At 40.9% G+C, this 22,104-nt stretch overlaps 1 protein-coding gene across 1 annotated transcript in view; it reads right to left on the bottom strand.

Annotated features, from left to right (window-relative positions):
- Window positions 1-22,104, bottom strand: part of CSMD2 (CUB and Sushi multiple domains 2) — a 638,485-nt gene that overhangs the window by 261,843 nt on the left and 354,538 nt on the right. Inside the window, exon 13 of the mRNA XM_049775147.1 lies at window positions 20,161-20,343. Within this exon, the coding sequence (XP_049631104.1) occupies window positions 20,161-20,343 (183 nt within the window). The remainder of the gene's footprint in view (window positions 1-20,160; window positions 20,344-22,104) is intronic.

Raw genomic sequence — 22,104 nt, 5'->3', positions numbered from 1 at the left:
CTTGCAAGCAGCCGATCCAGGACCAAAGGTGGTTGGTTCGATTCCCGGTGTCCCATATGGTCCCCTGTGCCTGACAGGAGCTAATTCTGAGCAGACAGCCAGGAGTAACCCCAGAGCACCGCCGGGTATAGCCCAAAAACAAAAACAAAAACAAAAAAAACAAAAGAACTTGTCACAGAACTTGCACATGGCTCAGACAAAAACACATGGTAGAGAACTCATTAGCAAGTGGATGTATAATTGCAAAACATAATAACAGATTATTATTTAATATGATCTTGAGTAGAAAATAAAAGGGGCTTGTTGAAAAACCCTTTTCTATTAGTGTTTTCTTCTGTGTTGTCATTTCTAGCTTCACTACTTTGAAAATGATATCTCAATTACCAGGGGTATGACAAAGCAAAAAGAAATCCAAAGATGATACTTAAAATATAAATGATGTGCATATTCCAAAAGGCCTGGCAGCGATGGTGCTTTATGCTCCAAAAACACTTAAGCAGATCAAATTGGTTTATAAATTGAAGAAATGAAAAACAAAGTATTAATCTGATGTGAGGAACATCACCTTCTTAATTAAAGCTACATGGAATATGGCAAAAAATGGACATTGAAATAGGTAATAAGGCAGAAAATCTTCATGAATTTCCAAACCAAGCAAAAACTGGGATGTCCTTTTACTGTTGACAGAGCAGACCAATAATAACAATAAAGAAAGGGCTCCCAAACCTTTTGAAAAGTCACAAAATCATTTCTATAATAGTTTTTAGTTTCAAAGAAAAAACGAAAACAGTCAAGGCAGACTACAATAATGCTGATAACATTAGGCCAAAGCTGAACTTAAGAGAAAATTCATAGCTTTATTTGTTATTAGATAATAAAAGAAGTTAAATGAGTATTAAATTCGGAAAGCTATAATGTGAAAAAAACAAGATTAGGAGAGAAGGAAACATAATGCAAATAAATAAAAGAAGAAAAATAACATTATAAAGAGATCAATAAAGGGGAAAATTTGAATGTTCTATTTAGGAAAGCAAAAGATAAATAAATACATGGAAAGAGATAGGATGCCAGAGTTAAGGAGCTAAGAGAATTAGAGAAGATTGTGTGGTTATTATGATAATAAACTTGAAATCTTGGACCCAGAGTCATAGCACAGTTGTAGGGAATTTGACTTGCACATGGCCAACACAGGACGAACCCTGGTTCGATCCCCCAGCATCTCTTACGGTCCCCCGAGCCAGGAGTGATTTCTGAGTGCATAGTCAGAAGCAACCCCTGAGCATCACAGGGTGTGGTTCCCCCCAAAAAATAAATAAATTTGAAATCTTAACCAAAGATACCAATATAAATGGATAGCTGAATTGTCAAAATTGTGAGAAGGGAAAATTTTTTTTTTGTTTTTTTTGTTTTTTGGGCCACACCCGGTAACGCTCAGGGGTTACTCCTGGCTATGTGCTCAGAAGTTGCTCCTGGCTTGGGGGACCATATGGGACACGGGGGATCGAACCGCGGTCCGTCCAAGGCTAGCGCAGGCAAGGCAGGCACCTTACCTTCAGCGCCACCGCCCGGCCCGAGAAGGGAAAATTTTAAGGAAATTAAAATATACCTAGGGAGAGATATTTTCATAGTAAGTGCTTCCAAGTCCCACACGATAATAGCCAGGTTGTTTAAATCGGCAATAATACAAGTTCTCCATAAAGACAGCATGTAGGATACACATATTTATGCCCACCCACTCACACATGGATACACCCTCAGTCAAAAAAATCCAATATGCTAAGTGCTAGCAAATCAAATGCAGCCCTAAAACAACAAACGAGCTATAGAAGGAAAACAAAAAATTTAGTATTGATAGGCAGAAACATAAGAGATGTAATTTTCCTAAAGAGTTCATACTGTCAAGAAGATAATGATTCTCTGGTTGCATATGCCTTTAGCATCATTTCTTGGCAAGGTCCTTGCTCATTTATTTTTTTGGAACTTGAAACAGTTGTAATACACATTTGTTAAAATGAACAGGTGAAAAGAGCCAAGCTCTCCTTGAGATGGAGGAGGAAGAACATCAGAGATGCCAGCTGGTATCCCCAAAATGTCATATCTTCATTTTTTTCATGAACTCTTATAGCAGACTACCATTGTGAATACTACTATTCTCCTCATTTTTACAGAAGCAGAAGCTGATGCTAATTCAGTAAAGCTGAATTAGGTAACTTATCTGTATTTGGTCATAGCATGTAAGATTATGAGCCCAGTCAAACTGATTCCAGACTCTCATCTTTCAACAAGGATACTTTTTCCCTCCAATTAAAGGGAGGATTTGCCAATACTTTGAGTAGTAAAACAAATTATAATATATTATATAGCTGCAAAAGAAAGATCTGTATTGTACTGACTCCCAGCCAAATAAAACCAGAAGAGAAAATTCAGAAGTAGACATAGGCACCTAGCTAGGAATTTAGTAAACAATGAAGGGAACTTTTCAAATTATTAAAAGGAAAGTTTCATTAACCCTTAAAGTGGCTTGTACAAATGGTGGATTTGCCTTAAAAAAATCATATCCCCATTTCACTCAGTGTATTACTAAAATACTACTAGATGAAAATATAAGGATTACTATAAATCTTAGAGGTTGGAAAGGACTTTCTGAGCATTATACCAAAGTCTAAAATTTATAACAACATTATTAACCATTATAACCATTATTAACCACAAAACATTTTCAAAAAGATGCATAAAATTTAAACACTCAGAAACATTATTGCCACAAAATATGTATTAACTTCTTATATAATAAAAAGTACAATTCACCAAAATGGCGAATATCAATGTATAAATATGGGTCAAAGAAATTAAGAGAAAAAGCTTAAAAAGCTGGTCCATAAGGATGTGATGAAATGTCTAAGATGATTAGACAACAAAACTTTCCTACCACAGAACTATCAAGTGAGAAAAGGAAGGAGTGCACAGAGCTTTGAAGAATAAGAGAAGCCAACAGAATAAGTATAGAGGAAATATGGTTTCCACAAGTCTTTTCCATCAACATTAAGGTTTTCTCCACTTTTCCTTAACTTGAAAGTAAAGATCTTTAATCATGCCCTTCTCCTTTATGCAATATCTCTAGTACCTTAATGTTGATGGGAAAGACTTGGCAGAGGAAAATGGCTGAAGAGACAGTAAGATAAGACCATGAAGCATAAGGCTTTGGAGAATTAGAAGGCAAAGAAGACTTGAGACAATTTTTGAAAAAGCAGGTTACAAGCCCCTAGTTACTGGTCAAGACTCTGATGGTGATGTAATCGTTCATGATGTGAAGGTTAAGAACAAACCTAAAGGGAAGAGAATGGCAAAAATCCATGTGTTTCCACTATATGTGACATTCTATTTTATATGCCACTTTATATGCCAGCCCACTTTATGTCTGATGCTTGCAGGGTTCAATGATATATGAGGGTGTCTGTGTGTAAGCCCAGAGTTTGCATTCATTACTTAGAGGTTAAAGACTTTGTAAAGTTCCTATTGTGAAGATGGAATGGAAAGTGCAATCTCTAGGGGAATTACTCTTTGATGGTAGAGAAGAAAGAGATTCCCTGCTATGGAAGGGAAGAATGGAGAAAGAATACCGACAGATTTCAGAGCCTTTGCAATTTGGAAGGCATTTTCTTTGGGGCAGGAGACAAGGTCACTTTGCCTGTGCAAGGGGAGGAAAGGGTTTGAGTAGAGTGGTGGATGCTTGGGTTAGCTTCCTCCACAGAGGAGAACAGACTGACTTGAGAAACACAGATGGATTGCCAGGCACTGTTGCAGGCCTGATTGAGACTGGAGACCATGAATTTGTAGAAGCACCAATTTGCCTGGTTGGGTGATTTTCTCCAGCAGTGCTCACCCAAGCAGGAGGGCCCCAATCAGATTGTTCTCGCTTCACAGTGTGTCTCTGGACCAGTAAGCAGAGGCAGCTCTGCTGATGAATACTACAGCTGAGCTGGAAGCAGCAGCCTTCATAAGCTCAATCTTGAATTTCTTTTCACCCTTTCTGCTCAGCAGCTCAGTGTGCACATTATTTTTCATCCGAGTTCCTTAGCAAGATCACCAGCACTGGAAGTTGGAGAAAGTTTACATTTAACTTCACTGGCGCCAAGGAAGTTGGACAAGGTTCTCAAGGTCACATGCAGTGGGGCACCTGGAAGAACTAATCCTTGTCATTGATAAGATTAAGTATTGGCTCTCTTTTCTTTTTGGGGAGTGATGTTACCTCTAACAAAGTGTTCAGGAGACCTCTTCCATAGACATTTTTTGACCGAGTCAAGGTAAGAGCCTAAGGTGTGAAGTCTGTGAGGTGAAGCTCTGTAATAGGATCACCCAGATGGTACTAGTAGAGCTTGAAAGCTTCCAAGGTGATGCTTATATGATGCTGGGATCAAACTGTTGCCAACAGTATTTAAGTACTCTTTTTCTCCCCCACACCATAAGTTTTAGTTCTGTTTGAGCAGAATTCCTGAGGATATCTTTTAGAAAGTCATACATATACCAAAATGAGCATGAGGTATAAATGCATGGTTCTGACCATCTATTTCTGAAACATTACATACCTTCCCAAACTCAGTTGTCAGTTCAAGCTGTAGTTTTTTCCCCCTTTGTCCAGTTCTCACCTCCCAGGAAGACCAGATTTATGTGCTGGCTCCCCGAGTTAGATCAGCAGGCATGCAACATTTCTGAGGCACAGTCATCCTGTCTTCCATAACACCCACACAGTCTGCCCAGTTTTAGCCCTCTCAAAGTCATTTGAAAGCTTTATTTTTCTGGCTTTAATATTATTTTTTGGTAAAAAAAAATACATGTCTATTTCAGGGCCAACATCTCCTATTAGACATTTAAACAAATTTAAAGCACTCCACTCAACACATAACTCCTCCAAGAATGCCTCCAAGACAGATTTCCAGAGTGGAAGAACCAATGGTTCTTTCAAAGGCTCCACCGAGCATAAGGATTGATGGAACACCTGTTGTGTGCCAGACATGGCTCTAGGTATGGGTTAACCAAGGGAAAGTTACATTCTAAGAGGTGATATAAGACTGAGTGAAACAAACAAACAAAAAAAGTAAAAAAAAATGGGGGTCAGAGATGGCAGAGAAAGGAAGAGTCCTCCAAGACATGGCTTGAAACAAATGACACAGCTATACCAAGGTAAAAATTTTCCAGGCTAAAGGAATCACAAGTGCAAAGGCCCTAAGCTGGAAAAAAGCTTGATGTGTATAGGACAGAGGGAAAACAATGAGAAGGAGTCAGGCAGACATGATGTAGAGCAGAGTCTGACAGAAAAGCCTTCTAAACCCAAAGGAAGAGCTTTCATTTTATCACAGAAAATACAACTAAATATATCCAAAGCCTTGACTAGAATAATAATGCAGAGGGTAAGGCACTTGCTTTGCATGTGACTGATCTGGGTTTGAACCCTTGGGACCTTAAATTATTTCCCAACCCCTGCCAGATGATCCCTGAGTGCAGAGTTGAAGCAAACCATGACCACTGCCAGGGGTAACCCAAAAGTAAACAAAAAACAAAACAAAACAAATAGCCTAGTTCCCTGCCCACACACACCTCAAAGGATCTGTATTGTGGTGGGTTCAGAGATAGATTTAACCTCACTATCACCTTACTCTAAACTCTTCTCTGGCCCCCTTCTCACTGCTCAACCAGTTTCCTGATATTTCACTGTCTCCTAAAAGCACTGGTGTTCCAGCCACTCCTCTGTACTTGGACTTAGTAGGAAGCTGTCTGATGCACATCTCTACCCAAAGTCCAGCTGGTGCCTTAGATGCATGTCTAGAATGGAACACTTTATCTGTTTTCTTAAGCCTTCTTCCTTCCTTATCACTGAATGATGACATATAGATACCAAAGCAAACATAATCTCAATTCTGTTTTGGTCCCATATCCAATCGTTAACTAACTTCTGTGCATTCTATCTCTCTTGAATATCTCTTGTACTCGTCACATCCTCATTATGCCCTTATTACGCAAGACCTCAATTTAATGATCAACCTCAATAGTCTTAGCTTTAAATCTCACTCCTTTTGAAGCCATACACCATATTGGCTCCAGAGTGCATTTTGTAAGCACACTCAGGATGTTACATCCCAACTCTGTAAAGACTCACTATTCTTCAAAGGATAAAGACTCAATTGCTCAAAAGGTCACCAAAGACCTTTAGAGACTCAATTCCCTTGCTAGTCATTTTAATCCCCTGACAACATCCCCCCCCCCACACCAACACACAGTGGCACTCTACATTCCAAGTATATTAAAAATGTGCAAGTCTAACTCCCATATCTTTATCACTTTCTTCTGTTCTTTTCCAGGAGTGCTACCTATAAAATTCTTTAAAATGTCCTTTTTGTGAAGTGGGATGGGGCCCTCCTCCCAGTTGTAGTCATAGGGTCTATATACCAGGTTCATGCCATTCAGTGCCTCCTGGACTTCTGACTTCTTATAGGTTGAAATCCTAATTTCCAAATTAGGATTTTGTAAAGTCACTCAAATTAAGTGCCTGGAACCCTCAACACTGTGATCCATAGATCCAGAGTAAATTCTAGCCCCCTCCTTCTTTGTAAGAGTATACAAAGTCTGTAACCTAGAAGAGGACCATGACTTGTCCATTTTGGCATCTCAAATTTATAACTTCTATCCTCTAGAACTGTGAGCACATTTTTAAAGTTTACTCCCAGTCTGTACTGCTGAAAAAGGAGAAAGGCAATACCCAAACCATTCTTCTCATGACCCTACCAGCCTGGGAGTTAGAGAATGAGGTTTAGTGCTGATGAACCTTTAGGTAGACAATGTCTTCCTGACTAGTGAGATCTTCTAATTTTGACCCTATTGGCTTTGCCTACACAGTAACTTCAATAATTATAAGACTCCTAATGATCACAACACAATTAGGAAGGCAGTATTTCTGAAGAACTTGTGTATCTGACTGGCTCTGGGAACTCCACAGTTCTGCTCTGTATAAGTTTATTGTCAGCAAAAAACATAAGCATAGCTTTGGTGATCTCATATCATTTGTATGCCATAGGTCTTGCTTCTTGTTTCCTTTTTGGAAGATTTCTATTGTCCAACTAGGGGATGTGGCTTTTGTTTGTAACTAGATTTACCCTCAGACATTGAGTGTACATTCTTAGGCATGCCCAAGCAGTGATTTTAAGTAATTTTTGTGGTTATTATTTCCTCGAATTTTTACCTGGTGTCAGGAGAACAGATTGCCCTGAGTGCATTTGGGCACTTCTGCCTGGATCCCAGAATGAGAAACATAGGAAAAGACCAGCAGATACCTTCTAGCTGCCCTTTCCATTGCCCTCATAAAATGTGAGGGCAAGAAAGAATTCGTTGTGGCAATGCTGTAAAATATTTAGACTGTGGATGCCACAACTGAGGTTGAGTAAAACTGGAAGTGAAACATTTTATAAAGGCCATGAAGGGAATAAGAAGGAAAGGTTTGTTTTTTCTGGGACTTGGGGGTTATAGAAGGTCTCCAGAGAGGTAACAGAATGAAAGACAATACTGCTGATGATCACCAGAAGACAAAGATGTAAACTCAGACTGTCTCCAGAAAACAGGAATGGTTGGTTTCCCCACCCACGTTCTTTAGTTTCTGTCCACAAAATTGGCTGGTCATGAGGGGTATAGTCTGTAGCTTGTCACTGTCAGCTCCCTATGCCACTTGAACTGTAATAAATTTCACCATTGGGGGGATGGCAACTGCCCAGTTCCTGTTCCCTTCCACCATTCCTTTGCCATTCTGGAAGGCTGGCTAAGGTTTTGATGGAAATAAACTGGTTATCAACACAATGCCCCTTACTGCACTACCTCTGGGAGTCATCCCTGCCTAAATCAAACCTGCAACAAAGTCTTCTTCTGACACATCTCTGGAATAATGCTTTGCCAAGAGAAATGGGGTTTTCCTGAGTCCTGAGGCCCACTTCACAGAGATACTCAGGGTTCAGTACAATTTGCCAGGGCCAAGCTCAGAACAGAAGCCATGGCTCCAAGTTTCTGAGGTGAGTCTGTATTTTGGGAACCTGGCATTTTCCTTTGAAACAGACCATAATATCTCAGAGAAAATAGATGTAGCCAAACCAAGATATTGGCTTTTGGGCCAAAAGTAAGTTTTTCAGGAGATACTGGGCTTGGATGTCATTTTTTTTTTCATTAACTTGAGGTATACTTTCTTTTTGAGAGGCTGAGGGCATGGGATGCTACCTTACCCCACTTCGTTTTCTTCTACATATATAAAAATTAGATAAAGTTTTTAGACCACACTTTAGCTCTGAAGAGCCACTTCTGGCCCTTCCTAAGGCACAGGGGAGTACCAGGACTGAACAAAGAAGCAGAGGAGGAATAGATCCAGTTTTGAGTTGGAAACAACAGGCATTTCAAGGTTCTGCTGTGAAGGGCTGTTTATACACAGGCTTCTTTTCAGGGCATCTCCTGGTCTCTGCTGGCACTGAGTGGGCAAAAGAGGCACTGCCCACTCTTCCCTCAGCATAGCTTTCAGGGCCCAACAGAGCAAGATTTCAGAACAGACTTTCTCTCTTGTTCTCAGTAGATGAGCAAATAACTGAAAGTCCTAAATATTCTTATTAAACTCCTCACTGGCAGAAATGAGTGTTTGTTTGCTAAGTGTGATCTTGTGTGCCTCCTTCTGTGAGAAAACCAACTTCCAGGAGGAGATGTGCTCTGCCAGCTTCAAGGTCACCAGAGAGAAACAGCTCTAGACCTAAGTGCTGAGAGTGTCAGTCTAAACAGTTATGCTGTGTGGATGGGTCCAATCTTTCTTGGGTGCCAAACAAAGGTTACTCTGTAGTGCTCACAGCTGTGAGGTCTCATAGATCCCCAACTCATTCCCCAGTGATGCTCTCAGGGTTATGCTCTCCTGAACATCATAGCAGATCTATCAGTGAAAGAGATTTGCTTCAGTTGTTCTTATGAACCTGCTAAGCCAGACCAAGAAATTAGCTGGGGACACAAGGAAAGGATGAAGCCATTGGGCTCAAACTTTCCGATGGGAAAGGAAGAGTACAGGTTTTGCAGTGAAGCACTCCTGGAACTACAGTCCTGAAACACAGTCTGAGGCCCTCACAGTCCGTCCTCCTTCCTTAAACCCCCAAACTCCATCAAAGAACTCTTCTGTCCTGAAGGTGGCAGTCTCTTACTGACACCATCTGGAACCAGCCATGGCAGCTCCTGCTGCCTGGGCCCAGTAAGGCTTCTTACCAATAGCGATGGAACATGGAAAGAAGGCTTTGTGACTGTCTTATGGGACCAGAAGAAAGTGTGTTTGGATTTCCCTTTGAGGGAATTCACAGAGATCCAAGGAGTTCATAATTATCTATAGAGAGAGATCTCTTCAAAACTATGAGGGAAACCTTATCTTAGTCCCAGGGCAAGATGGAAGTCAATTTGGAGGCCTAGGTAGGCAGCCACATTCATGAGTCTCTCCTCTGAGACCAGTGCCAGATTATCTTTGCACAAAGAAACTGGAGGAAAGGCTCATGAATGCAAGAATAGCTGTACATAACTCTCTTAGAATGTCGAGACTTAGAGCTGGTGTGCAGAGCCTTCCCTGGGAAACAGGAAGCTCAAGGACAATTAGGACAGGAAAGGGGCACTTTGCTTTGAGGCTCTAAGGACCAGCTCCTGAGCCAGGAGCTGTGAAAAGAGACACTGGGACTGGTGAGACTGTCAGATATAGCTAAGTGGAGAGGTCAACTGGACAACACTTGGCATCCACAAGACTAAATGTGTGACAATGACAAGGGAACCCATGAGCTCTATTCCAAAGGTAAAAGCTGGAGTGAAAATGGCAGATATGTGCCACTTACCTTATCAGAAGAGGACTCAGTCTGACTTTGACATGAAAAGCTTAGCCAGTTCTATTATCTAGGATCCCAGAATACCTTGGACCAGCACTCTTGGTATAAGATGGTGGCCTTTGGACTGGGTTCTTTACTAAACTAAGTCTGAAGCTTGGTTCTGGACAGATTCCTGGCCTGTGTTAGGATTCTCCAAGAAGTCTTTTTTTTTTTTTTGAGGGCCTTTCCATTGGAATACATAATTATTTTTCTCCATCATTCTGGTCACATATCTGTCACAATATTTTTTTCTAAATAATTTTTATTGTGACCAAAAGTGAATAACAAATCTTTCACAGTAATATTTAAGGTACATAGTGACAATGAATCAGGCCATTCCCACCACCAGGGTTGTCTTCCCTCTACCCCTTTTCCCAGCATGTGTCCCATATCTCCCTCCTTTGCCCCCTGAATGCTAGTGTAACTGTTCTCAATAATTTTAATACTGCTTTATAGTAAATCTTTGTGATGACTATGGTAGGGAAAGAGCTCTTGCAAAAGAAAACAAAGAGTTAATCTAGAATCATCTTCTTACACTCTCCCCCCCTCCAGTCCTGAGACTGGGGCCAGGTGTAGAGTAGCCACTCCCTCCTTAGCCCCAATATTTTGCTGCATATAAAAGAAACATAAGACAGGCATTATACCATGAAGTTATTCACTGGGCAATTGCACACCATTCCTCATCCCTACATGAGTCAAGATTGTAGCCGAGAAGGCTGTCATCATTATCATAATGACAGCTGAGCAATAGCAGCTTCAGTATCTCTACCCTCATGGTGGTGTCATATATAACCATAGGATATGGCCACAAACATCACAGGTCCACATCTCCAAGGTTGTCTTCCTGTTCAGGAATCAGAAACCTCAGAAATCACCCCCCAAACCTCCCTTTCTTGCATATACAAGAATAGAATATTCTTGTGTGAGGTTTCATAGAGGCAGCAACTGATAGACTTGGGAGAAGCCATGTATATTTATGGGCTCACCAGAATTCAGGACCCTCCTTTCCAATCTCAGCCCCACAATTTATCCCAATATAGGGACTGGGATTCTGCTCAAGTACCAGACTTCCAGGCCAAGTCAATGGCCCTTTGTGTTCTTGGAGGTTAATTGCTAGAGCAGGTGCCTCTAGCTCTGCAAATCACTAGCACCCAGAGCTGGCAGATTTTCAAATTTAGGCTCTTGAAGATGGGGTAAGGATAACAGTACATGCTGGTTTTTCATTTCCAGAAATTGGTCCGAAAAACAAATCTGAACCACAACAATCCCCAGGTTCTCTACTTCTTCCCCTAGGTCCCCCATGGGTTAATGGGACCTCCAAGGAAGCCCAGAGAAATGAAGAGAAGTTACCTCAAGCAGAGGAAGCCCACATTAGCCTTATAATAAGTCCTGCCCTTGATCAAAGCAGGTCCCAGTATACTATCCCCACCTATTTCTGATGCTTTTGAACCAGCATTTTTCAGTTCTGGTTTCCAACACTTGAAAAAAGCACTGTCTATTGGTGATTGGAATGTTGCACTGGTGAAGGGGGGTGTTCTTTACATGACTGAAACCCAATTACAATCATATTTGTAATCAAGATGTTTAAATGAAGATATTAAAATTAAAAAAAGAAAAAAAGCACTGTCTAATAATGGAGGTATGGTGGTTACATTTTCCAGGTCAAAAGAATGGATGTCATTTGGCATGGGGCAGTTGGGAAAATCCTATCACTCTAGGGTTCAAACATGGATAGGTGGGAATCTGCTTCTTGCTGCAGAGGAGAGGAAAGACAAGGTGGGAGAGGAACAGACATAAGAACCAACTGCTTTGAAAGAAAGGTAGCTAGCCACATCCATGACCTATATGAAGATATCCACAATGCCCTTATATTAAGAAAAACACACCAACAAAGAGAGTGACCTGCCATGCACCTGGATAGGAAGGCTGCATATTATAAAAATGCCTATTTTTCTCAAGTTAATTTAGAGTTTAATCGAAGTGCACACACAAAATCCCAACAGGATTTTTTTCTCTAACAAAATGATTCTAAAATTAATCTTCAACAACAAACAGATGAGAATAACAATGAATATTCTGAAAGAGAAAATAATTAAGAGAGGAAAGAATAGTTTCCAGCCCTGCTAGATATTAGAACATAGTATAAAACAACAATTAAAATTATTCAGTACCGGTGCTAAGTAGAAATAGAGCAGCAGAACAAAGTGGTGACTCAAGAAATAGACTTAACTACATTTGCGGATTTGGTATGTGATAAAATAATTCATTTCTCTGACATCAACAAAGGGAACTGAATTACTTAATAAAGTGGGTTGGAAAACTCTGTGAAAGTTTGGACAATATTCTAATTCATCTAAATCAACTCCAGATGGATTAGCAAGCTATATTTAAAAAAGTCAAATTACTGACAAATAACCAAAAATAGAACAAACTGTTTCTCAGCTCTGTGGCAGAATGATAACTTTGTCAGTTTTGAAAAGAAATCACAAATATTGAGAGATTTGTCTACATAAAAAAACTGTGAAACAACACTACAATGCAAAATAGCAGAACAAAATTATGAAAAAGAAAACATGAGGTTGGGAAAAATCTGTCTATCAAATTCCACAAAGAGTTTCAATCTGCAATCTTGAAAGTGCACCTTCCAGTTAGAAAAAACCAGTTGGGTATTAACAGCCCCCATCAGCATAAACAGTCATGACAGAGGATCACAAATTCCAGTCCTTCCTTCAGGTCACTGATACACCAGACCCCACCTATGAACAACTGAAGACAGGGTCTGTACATGTCTTGGGAAACTTTGACTTTCATCCTCTGCCCCAATAGAGTTATGGTTCCAGCCTAAAGGAATTGCCTGTCTCCACCTCCCTTCCTTCATTCATTTGGCAGCATCCAGTCCTGGTAGGAACAGTGGAAGCCACATGCCCAGTAAAGCATCATGCATGTAGTAAGCATTTGTATGAATGTGTATGTTCAATAGCCTCCTCTTCACCCCATCCCCATACAGACCCAAACCCTAAGGTATCGCTCAGAAATCAATATATTGAATCTCTTTTTCCAACAGGACTTCTCCCCTGCCTCATTGTCCTTCCACCATTTAGGCCCAATGATGATATAAGTGATAGGTCAAATCAAGGTCATCATTCTGCTGTTCACTGTACTACTGGCCACTTTACATGAATTCGAGAATCCGGGGAAGAACCTTCATAGAGGAGACCTGAAATGCCTCTGCACAACAGCATTTCAGCATGAAAGAACTACATTTTGAATTTTGTGGCACTTCCCAAGGTGCTGAGGGAAACAAGGCTATATCCAGCAGTCTATAGATGTCCAGGCAGAGCTAGGAATTAAACCTAGGCCCTGTGCAAGTCAAACAAGGGCTTTAGTCCTTTGCATTGTTTCCCCAGCCCTAAAGAACTAAAAGTGCTATTTTGTGTTTCTTTTGCATTACAGGAGCTTACTTTAATTTACATAATTATGTCTATCTCCACCTTAGAGCAAGCTCTTTGAGGTCAAGGGCTGTGCCCTATTCATCTCTGTCTTTACAACACTTATCATAACATTTGGCACTTTGCAGAAGTTGACAACAATGTGCTGCTGAGACACATTCCACTCACACCTATTATGTTAGCAGTTTTTAAAAGGCCACACAAATACTTGAGGCTTAATGAAGCTGATCAAGGTTATTAGCACTATATGTGATCTGCAGGAAGAAACCTATAAAGTTCCTATTTCAAAGGTGAATATAGACAAGCATAAAGACGATATATGCTATGTTTATGCATGGGAAAGGTGCATGGTATCTTATTTTTAATCTTAAAGCTTTTGTTACTGACATTATTAATGAGCAAAATATAATTTGGGAGTAATATAAGAATATACTCAGGAAACAAAAATGTTTATGTGACAGCTCTAAACCTCACAGCTGGAAATTTATTCTATGGAAATAATTTGAAAGAAGAAATAAAGTCATAAGCATGAGAATGTCACAGACTTAAAGTAATTGAACATAGTTATTGACAAAATCATGGTCCATTTACTGAAAGCATATAGATATCAAGAATAATAACTATGAAAGACATGTACCAGTAGGTCAGATATGCACCATATATGAATTTTAAAACATAATGGGAGATGGCATATTTACTTTAAGACAACATGAAATCTGTGATCTTACAGAACAAAGACAACAACAAAGGATGACCAAATTCAAAAGTTAAGTCTGGCATAGGGGAGTGAACTTATGAATATTTAGTTTATTCAAACCTTTAATTGATTTACAGTTTGAGTTAAGTGTAGGTCTTTGGGCTCTAGATATTGCTCCAGATAGTTACAGCACATTTATAGAGCATGTAAAACTCTACAAAAATCTAAGCAGAAATCTCCAAAGAACCTTCAGCCCATATTTTACAAAGAGCAGCCATATTATCTTATGCAGCTTACTTTCACATAATTGATGCTCAATAAATCAAAGATGGGTGAATGGATAGAAGGATTGAGAAGAGGTAAAGATTGGAAAGAGGCATGATATTCATGGAAAAATTGATGTACAATTCTGGTACAGGTCCAACAAGGGCCATTGAGTTAGCCTTCAGGAATTTAACTCTAGTCAATCCCTATTACTTCATAGTAGTAATACAAACAACAGTTTGCTTCTGTCCTCTGGCCTTATATTTTTTGTCTTAACATATCCTTACTCTTTTCCTGCCAACTTGCATTTGAAAAATATCGCAAAATGGAGAGAGGAGGGTATGGGGTGGGAGCCTGTTCTGTTAGTTCAGATTGAATTCCACTCCATCATTTAATGGTTTTATCCTCTCTATGCTAGTTTACATTTGAAATGAGAGAAGAAGTATTCCATAAAATTGTAGGGATGGTTCACATTTTACCAGAAACATTAAACATTAATAGATATTGGCATCCTATTTCCTTCCCCCCATGCTTTCAACAATATAGGCTTTAATCAGAGCCTCTTCAAAATGAAAACACATAGATGCTTTCACAATTAGAATTTGACAAGATTTTAATTCTACCAGTTCTTAATTTTGGGTGGTTTTCCTCTGAGGATACTTGGTCCAGTCTAAAGCTTTATGGGTTTTCACAACTGAATGTGTGTCTGTGAGTATGCATGTACCAACATACTATCAGTTTCTATATAGGACATGGATGATGTTAAAACATTCTGCAATGCACAGCTATCACCAATCCCAACAAAAACTAATTTTTGATCCAAAATGCAATGCTAGGGCAGAGATTCCTGATAAACCTAGAATGGAAACCACTGCTTGATCTATAACTGGTTATGTATGGGGATGGCTATATGATGGGGAGGTTTTTTTGGGGGGGACAGTAACAGTCCCTACCATTGCTTCATGGGACAATCTCTTACATTTCTCCACTGCTCCAAGCCCTGCCTGTCCCACATCCTCTACATATTGTCTCTGAGCACCCACTTTTCCTTCCTGGGGTATCTCGAGGTTTGGCAGCTAGTTTTTAACTTACATCATGTATCTCCCAGCAAGCCTAGATTCACATTTCACACCTACACACATACATTAGAAACTGAGCAATTAGGATTCACACCTTCTCCTGGTGGTTTCTAAAATGGCGAAAGGAAGCCTTAGGTTTATATGTCTTGGCATATCTCTGGTGGAGGCTGTTTTGAAACTTCTTTGGAAAGTGGCTGCTAATGGACTGATAATTGCTTTCTTGGCTTCCTTATGAAGTGTGAAGTATTCTGCTAGCCTGTCAACAAAGCATCAACTATTGTGCAAACCACCATAAGAGTTATTTGTATTTTCCTTCCCATTGTATCTCTTATTGTGAACTAGTAACCGGACAACATGATCATATGGAGAAGTATCACGATTCTATTTTAAAGAAGGGAGTGAAACTTTAGAACTTCTAGGAAGGTGAAGAGTATATGAAACAGGGCTGAAAATTTCTCACCAGGATACCAAGTTGAGCAGATTTTCTAGGCAGAGACTGAATAACTCTGAATCCAGTGCCTGGTAATGGGTACAGGTGGAAAACAGGTAAATATTGTTGAATGAAGGGAAAGTAGTCAGACTTCCCACTGATTTTGAGCAGAGATCCTCAGAAATATGAGTTAGCCAAGGAGGAAGATATAATAAAAGGTAAGAAGCTGGCTCCATATTTTCTTTCAAAATGCTTTTCACTGTGAGGAACATCATCATCTTTTTAAAAGCATAGATAAAATAGGGCCATCTATTGAGCATTGTCAATTATGGTGAGGGCAGCTCAAAAACCAATGAAATGATTCTGTAGTCTCTGCTGGCTATAGAAAATGTTTTGGAACATGAAGGGAAGAGTGGCTTTGTGGAGTCTCAATAGGGCAATTCCCTATGAGGAGCAGTTTGGAAGAAAATATTTCAAGACCAGACAATGCTCTGCTCTGTGCTTCTTTGGACAATTGTTCCACGAAGCTTGTGCCAAGAAAATGTTTCCATGATTACCTTCTATATCATAAGGGAAAAGAACAGCATCATTTCTAAGTATTGCAGGAATATTTACTATGAGTCTATGTGGTAAATGGCCTTTGATAGAGGTTTTGAAGGTACACACACACTCACACACACACACACACACACACACACTTTACTACAGCCTAACAGAGACCAGCTGCATATTTTAATTGTTTTATAGACTCTTAGAGATATTGCTCCTTTTCTAATATCACATGCCATGATAGATTTGGTCAGGAGCCAGAGGAAGAGCACCAAAGTTACATATTATTCCTTCAAGTTCGACTTACTTGCTCTGTCAATGACTCACTTTTGAGTGGTTTTCAAGCAGCGGTGAACATGAAGGTGGTCCTTGGCAGAGTTTTCTGTAAATATGCTCATAGAGACTTAGAATGCTGAGAACTCCGGTGGAGCGAGACCTTACTAAACTGATCAGTCAGTCCACTGATGTTCCCCGAGAGACGCCCTGGCCATGGCTCAGAAGCTGAGCTGGCACTAAGAAACCAGAGTCCAGATATTTCAGTGTCCCTGAGTTCTCCTCATGCTTTCATGTCAATTGGAATGAGAGACCCTGGGTCTCAGCTCAGGACACTGAGATCCACTTGGGAGGCAGGACAGAGAATAACAGATATCAGTCTTATATTTTCACAAGATATATATGTGGCCTTGCTGTATGGTACAAAGGTACAGGGCCAGCTGTTCTCTTGCACCCCACACTGACAGCATCCAGGACTCAACCTATGCCCTTATAGTACAATAAGCAAGAAATTCTAGGTGGTGGAATGCCAGGCTCGATAGACTCTGAGTACAGGGGAACGAATAGCAACCTGACTCCAGCGTACCTGTTTCAGACACCTCAGACTGCTTTCCTGGTGTAAAACTACAGGAGTCCCCCTCCACACTGTAAAGTCAGCTTTGATTTCTCTTTGGCTATTGGTCACCAATGATTGGGTTGATTTCTAGGGGTAATACTTGAACAGCCTTTTCCCATCAGAAAATTTTCTTTTTAAAATTTTTTTTTATTCAGTTTTTGGGTCATACCCTGCGGTGCTCAATGGCTACTCCTGGCTCAACACTCAGGAATCACTCTGGGCAGAGTCAGGGGACCATATGGGATGCTGGAAATTGAACCTGATTGTCCTTGTGCAAGGCAAATGCTCTACCCACTGTACTACTGCTCTGGCCTCCAAAAATGTTTTCTAAGAATATTCCTAAGAATCAACAGTTGTGTAACTTCTTGGAACAGTTGATAGCGCCACTGCCTTGGTAGCATTTTCTACCCCAACTCTCAGCTTCAGGAGCAGTGAAATGTGACCTGACTCTAAGTTGTTGGCTGAATCCATTTCCACCAGTTCTCTTCTCCAGATGATCTTTCCAGCCTCTTCACCTTTTTAAATAGATGGATTAGAGAGATTCAGCCCCCCATATTTCATAGGATTCTCAGTCTGTGGCTTTAACTTCTGAGTCCCTTCTTATAGTCTCTCTAGTAGGACTTCACTGATCTACCCCTCTTGCCTGGGTGGGATTCCTGCCTGCCCTTGGGATACTCACTACCTGCTAATCTAAGCATTTCTTCTGGTATGCTTGGTTTCCAGTGAGCTCTTGAATACTGTATTTTAATCACAGCAAGCCCCAGAGAATGGTAGATTTCATGCAAGGGTCACTTGTTTAATGTGTATTTAAGAGTGATTTGATCTTTAAACCCCTGCAAGAATTTTTTACATAAATTCACAAGTCATCAAAAATGCTTTGCCAAACCAAAAAGATTTTTTAAAAAGTATAATCATTGGGCCAGAGTGATTGCACAGTAGTAGGGCGTTTGCCTTGCATGCAGCTGACTCGAGACGAATTTGGTTCAAACCCAGGTTTGATTCCAGGCATCCCATATGGTCCTCTGAGCCCACCAGGGGTGATTTCTTTTTTTATTTTTGTTTTGTTTTTTGGGCCACACCCAGTGACGCTCGGGAGTTACTCCTGGCTGGCTATATACTCAGAAATTCCTCCTGGCTTGGGGGACCATATGGGACACTGGGGATTTAACTGAGGTCTGTCTTTGGTCATCTGAGTACAAGGCAAATGTCCTACTGCTGTGCTATCATTCTGGCCCTGGGTGATGTGGCCCTGGGTGATTTCTTTTTCTTTCTTTTTTTTTATTTTATTGAAATACTTGTGATCTAGAGTTCTTCATATTTGAAATTTTCAGATGTACAATGAATCAGGGTCATTCCCACCACCAGTGTCAACCTCCCTCCACCAATGAATCCAGAGTGCATCCTATATCACCATCCTTTGCCCCCTGGCCTTTAACAGGCCCCTTTAAGTTTAGATGGTTAAAGTTTAGGTCCCTTGATTCTATTATTGTTGATTTTGGCTTGGATATTTAGTTCTATCTTTATTTATTTACCCACCAATACATCTGAGACCACTTGGCCCCTGGCTCTCAGCCTTTATTCCTTCCCACTTTGTTTTATAGAAACACATGAGAATATGTGGTAAAAGAAAGTAATCCATGTCCCAAGAATCTATGAAAAAGGTGGGAACTGCCATGGGCTATTTCTGAGTGCAGAGCAAGGAGTAACCTCTGAGTGCCGCAGGGCTTGAAGAAATAGTATGGAGCCTAGTGTGCAGTTGACCTTGGCTTGATCCCTGGCAGCATGTGGTCTCTAAATATTGTCAGGTGTGGCTCTCAAGCACCCTCAGGTATGACTCTTGAGCATCACCAGCAGGACCCAAGCATCAATGCATCTTCAATTTCCATTGGCACTCAGAATCACTGCTTGGGGCCTCCAGGTTTCTGCCACCCCCCAAGTATAATCACTATGACATACACAACTCACCAACCCATACATCAAACTATCAGTCATCATTGATATTCCCAGATAGTCTCCAGGTTAGTCTCTCCCCTAAGAACTTATCCCCAAGGAGTCACATATCTCAAACTGACAGAATTCAGAGGCCTAATAAAACCACAAACGAATCAGAAAGTTGGACAATTTGCCTTTTCTGAAAGAAGCAGATGAAAGAAATGGAGAAGGTGGGGTGGGGGAGTAAAGATTGACAGAAGTGACATCCTGAAGAATCTGGAACCTTTGATTTCTCAATGGTGACCAAGCTTTCCTTCACCACCTCCTCTCACACTGGCCAGTTCCAGCGATACCCAAGACATCAAGTATTGCACCAGAAAGCATGATCACAACCATCCAAGAGAAAAGAAGGACTTCTATGTTATCTCGATAGAACAGAGAATTCAAAACCTTTCAAAATCCAACAATTCAAGGAGAGCTTGACCCCCAAGACTTCCAAAACCCAATGTAATAAGCAATTTGAGGAAATATCTCATATCCTGGCAAAGTCCTGTTTTTTCACAGTACCCAGAAGTTGGTAGAATCTGTAGTCTTAACATTTTGCCAAAGCGTCTGCCCTGGATTGTATGAACAGTGTCATTGTTGCATCAAGAGTGAGGAGGAAATGTCAGAGTATGAACTTGAGGAGGCGTGTCTTGGGGGCCTCATCTGGGCTTTTAGGGATCATCAGTCAGGGTAAGATGGTATTAAAGAGGCCCCTAAATGTTAAGAACAATCTGTATGGTAGTCCACAATACTTCCAGAAAAGAGGCCCAAGTCAGGGAAACACTGGCAAAACGAACCAGAATAAAGCTGTTACTGTCTGTGAACTTCCCAAGAATGGGGGGGGGGTCCCTATATTGGCTGGGAAATGGGCCCCTACTTCTTGGTGAAGAGCCCAAAGCAGCCTCCTCCCTGCTCACTTACACACACAGCCTGGCTTCTTAGCCGACCACTGGTTATTCTTTTGGCACGTGATTGCCTTCTGCCCCACCAGCTCAAAGGCAGGTTGGCATTCAAATGTCAGTGTGTCCCCGTGATGAAACCGGGAGCCTTCCCTCCGGCCGTAGGCAGGGACTCCAGGATCGCCGCAGCTGCCCTGCTCAATCTCTGAAAGACAGGAAGAGAGAGAGAAAACAGAGATAAAGGTGATTCATACCTCTCTCAAAGCTGGAAGACCACACAGTTGCCCTGTGTCTGAGCTGGTACTCAGAGGGAACAGGAAAGACGAAAGCTAATGAGAAGTTCACAACAATGTGCCATGTCAACATGGCAAAGCTAGGCAAAGGGGGCCTCACAATTCTCCAGTGACGGAGGTGCAGGTCTGTGAACAAGTTCTAGGAGATTAGATATTTTCATTCAGGGAAGGAAGGTCTATATTCTTTGTGGGAAATCTACCCCATGAGTCCTAAACCCTGAGTTCAGAAACTTCCTTGCCAATGAGGTGCTGCTTTGGGATCACTGATGTTACTTGCTAGATTTTTTCTTTTGTTGGAGGCATGCCTGGCTATACTCAGTACTTACTCTTGACTCTACACTCAGGAATTTCCCCTGCTGCTGCTTTGACGACTATATGGGATACTGGGGATAGAACCCAGGTGGGATATGTGCAAGGTAAATGCCCTACCCACCATACTATCTCTCTGGCCCCACTCACTTGCTATATCTTAAGAGCAGACATAAAATGAGAAGCCAGTGTCTGCTTTGTTGTCTGCCTTTTCCCAAACCAAATTAATATTGGTGTCTTTTTGGTGCCACAATGGAACACTTGCACAAATATTACTTTTGAATTTGGTTTGGGAGAATAACAATGAATGGGTTCAATGAAACAAAGAACCCATTAAGTCTGCTCTGTAATTGCATTTGATTTGAGCTAGTGAGTCAGATAAGGACCAGGAGGCCTCCCAGGTGGTTATCCCTTGGGATAGCCAGCTAGGATCCAGGTGACTTGGGAAATAAGATCTTAGTCTGGTCTTTCAAATTTACTCCCTTCTATCCATCCTGTGTTTGGTATTGTGAGGGCTAGGAAGGGGAAGAAATAAAATGAGGGGGAAACAAATTCCAAGGAAGGAAGTGAGGTGGGAGTAGTGGCCAAATCTGGAGAGAGGGAGGACTGACATAGCAGATGGCAAGGTGAGCACTAAGAATCCAGCATGTGGGAGAGAAGGTCCTGGAACAATCAAGCAAATTCCTTGACACTTTCCCAAGCTCAGCAGGCCAAAGGTACAATTTCTTTTCTGAGGAGGCCTATTTCTGCCTCCTGTGGGCTGCACCTCCCATGGAGCACCTCAGGGTTTTTACCCTATGGATTCTTGTCCTTGGAAATTTAATAGTCATCAATTTTTAAAATAGTCTGTGAAAATACTTTCAATTCAATTATTGCTGTCTCCCGCCATCCTTAATTTTATCCCCAAGGTGAGTATCTTGCTCACTTTTCCCCTTTTCCCAGCTCTGCAGTTAAGAAGGCTTCTTGGAGGAGATGAGATGATATCTACAGGCCTGAGGGCTCTGTAGGAGCTTACCACATTGTTTACCACATCCAAGACATGGAAACAACTTAATTATCTATAAATTGAGAAGTAGATAAATAACACGCGACATATAGGCACACACACGTATATCATTCAGACATACAAATCAAAGAAATTCTGCTGTTTGCAATGGTGTAGATCAAATATAAGGGCAGTGTATTAAATGAAATAAATCAGAGAAAAGCAAATGTGTACGGTGACATTAACATGTGGAATTTCAAAAAACCTAAAAATAGAGTAGACTTGTAGTTTCTGGGAGTGAGGAGACAGGATGAGTGGTTGGGGTTATATGCTCCTAACTGGTAGGGGTGGAGTGTGCAGCCTGCTGACACAGTGTTCT

This window comes from Suncus etruscus, chromosome 6 (genome assembly GCF_024139225.1).
Source record: "Suncus etruscus isolate mSunEtr1 chromosome 6, mSunEtr1.pri.cur, whole genome shotgun sequence".
Classification (NCBI taxonomy): Eukaryota; Metazoa; Chordata; class Mammalia; order Eulipotyphla; family Soricidae; genus Suncus; species Suncus etruscus.
This window is presented reverse-complemented; position numbering and strand designations above follow the sequence as displayed.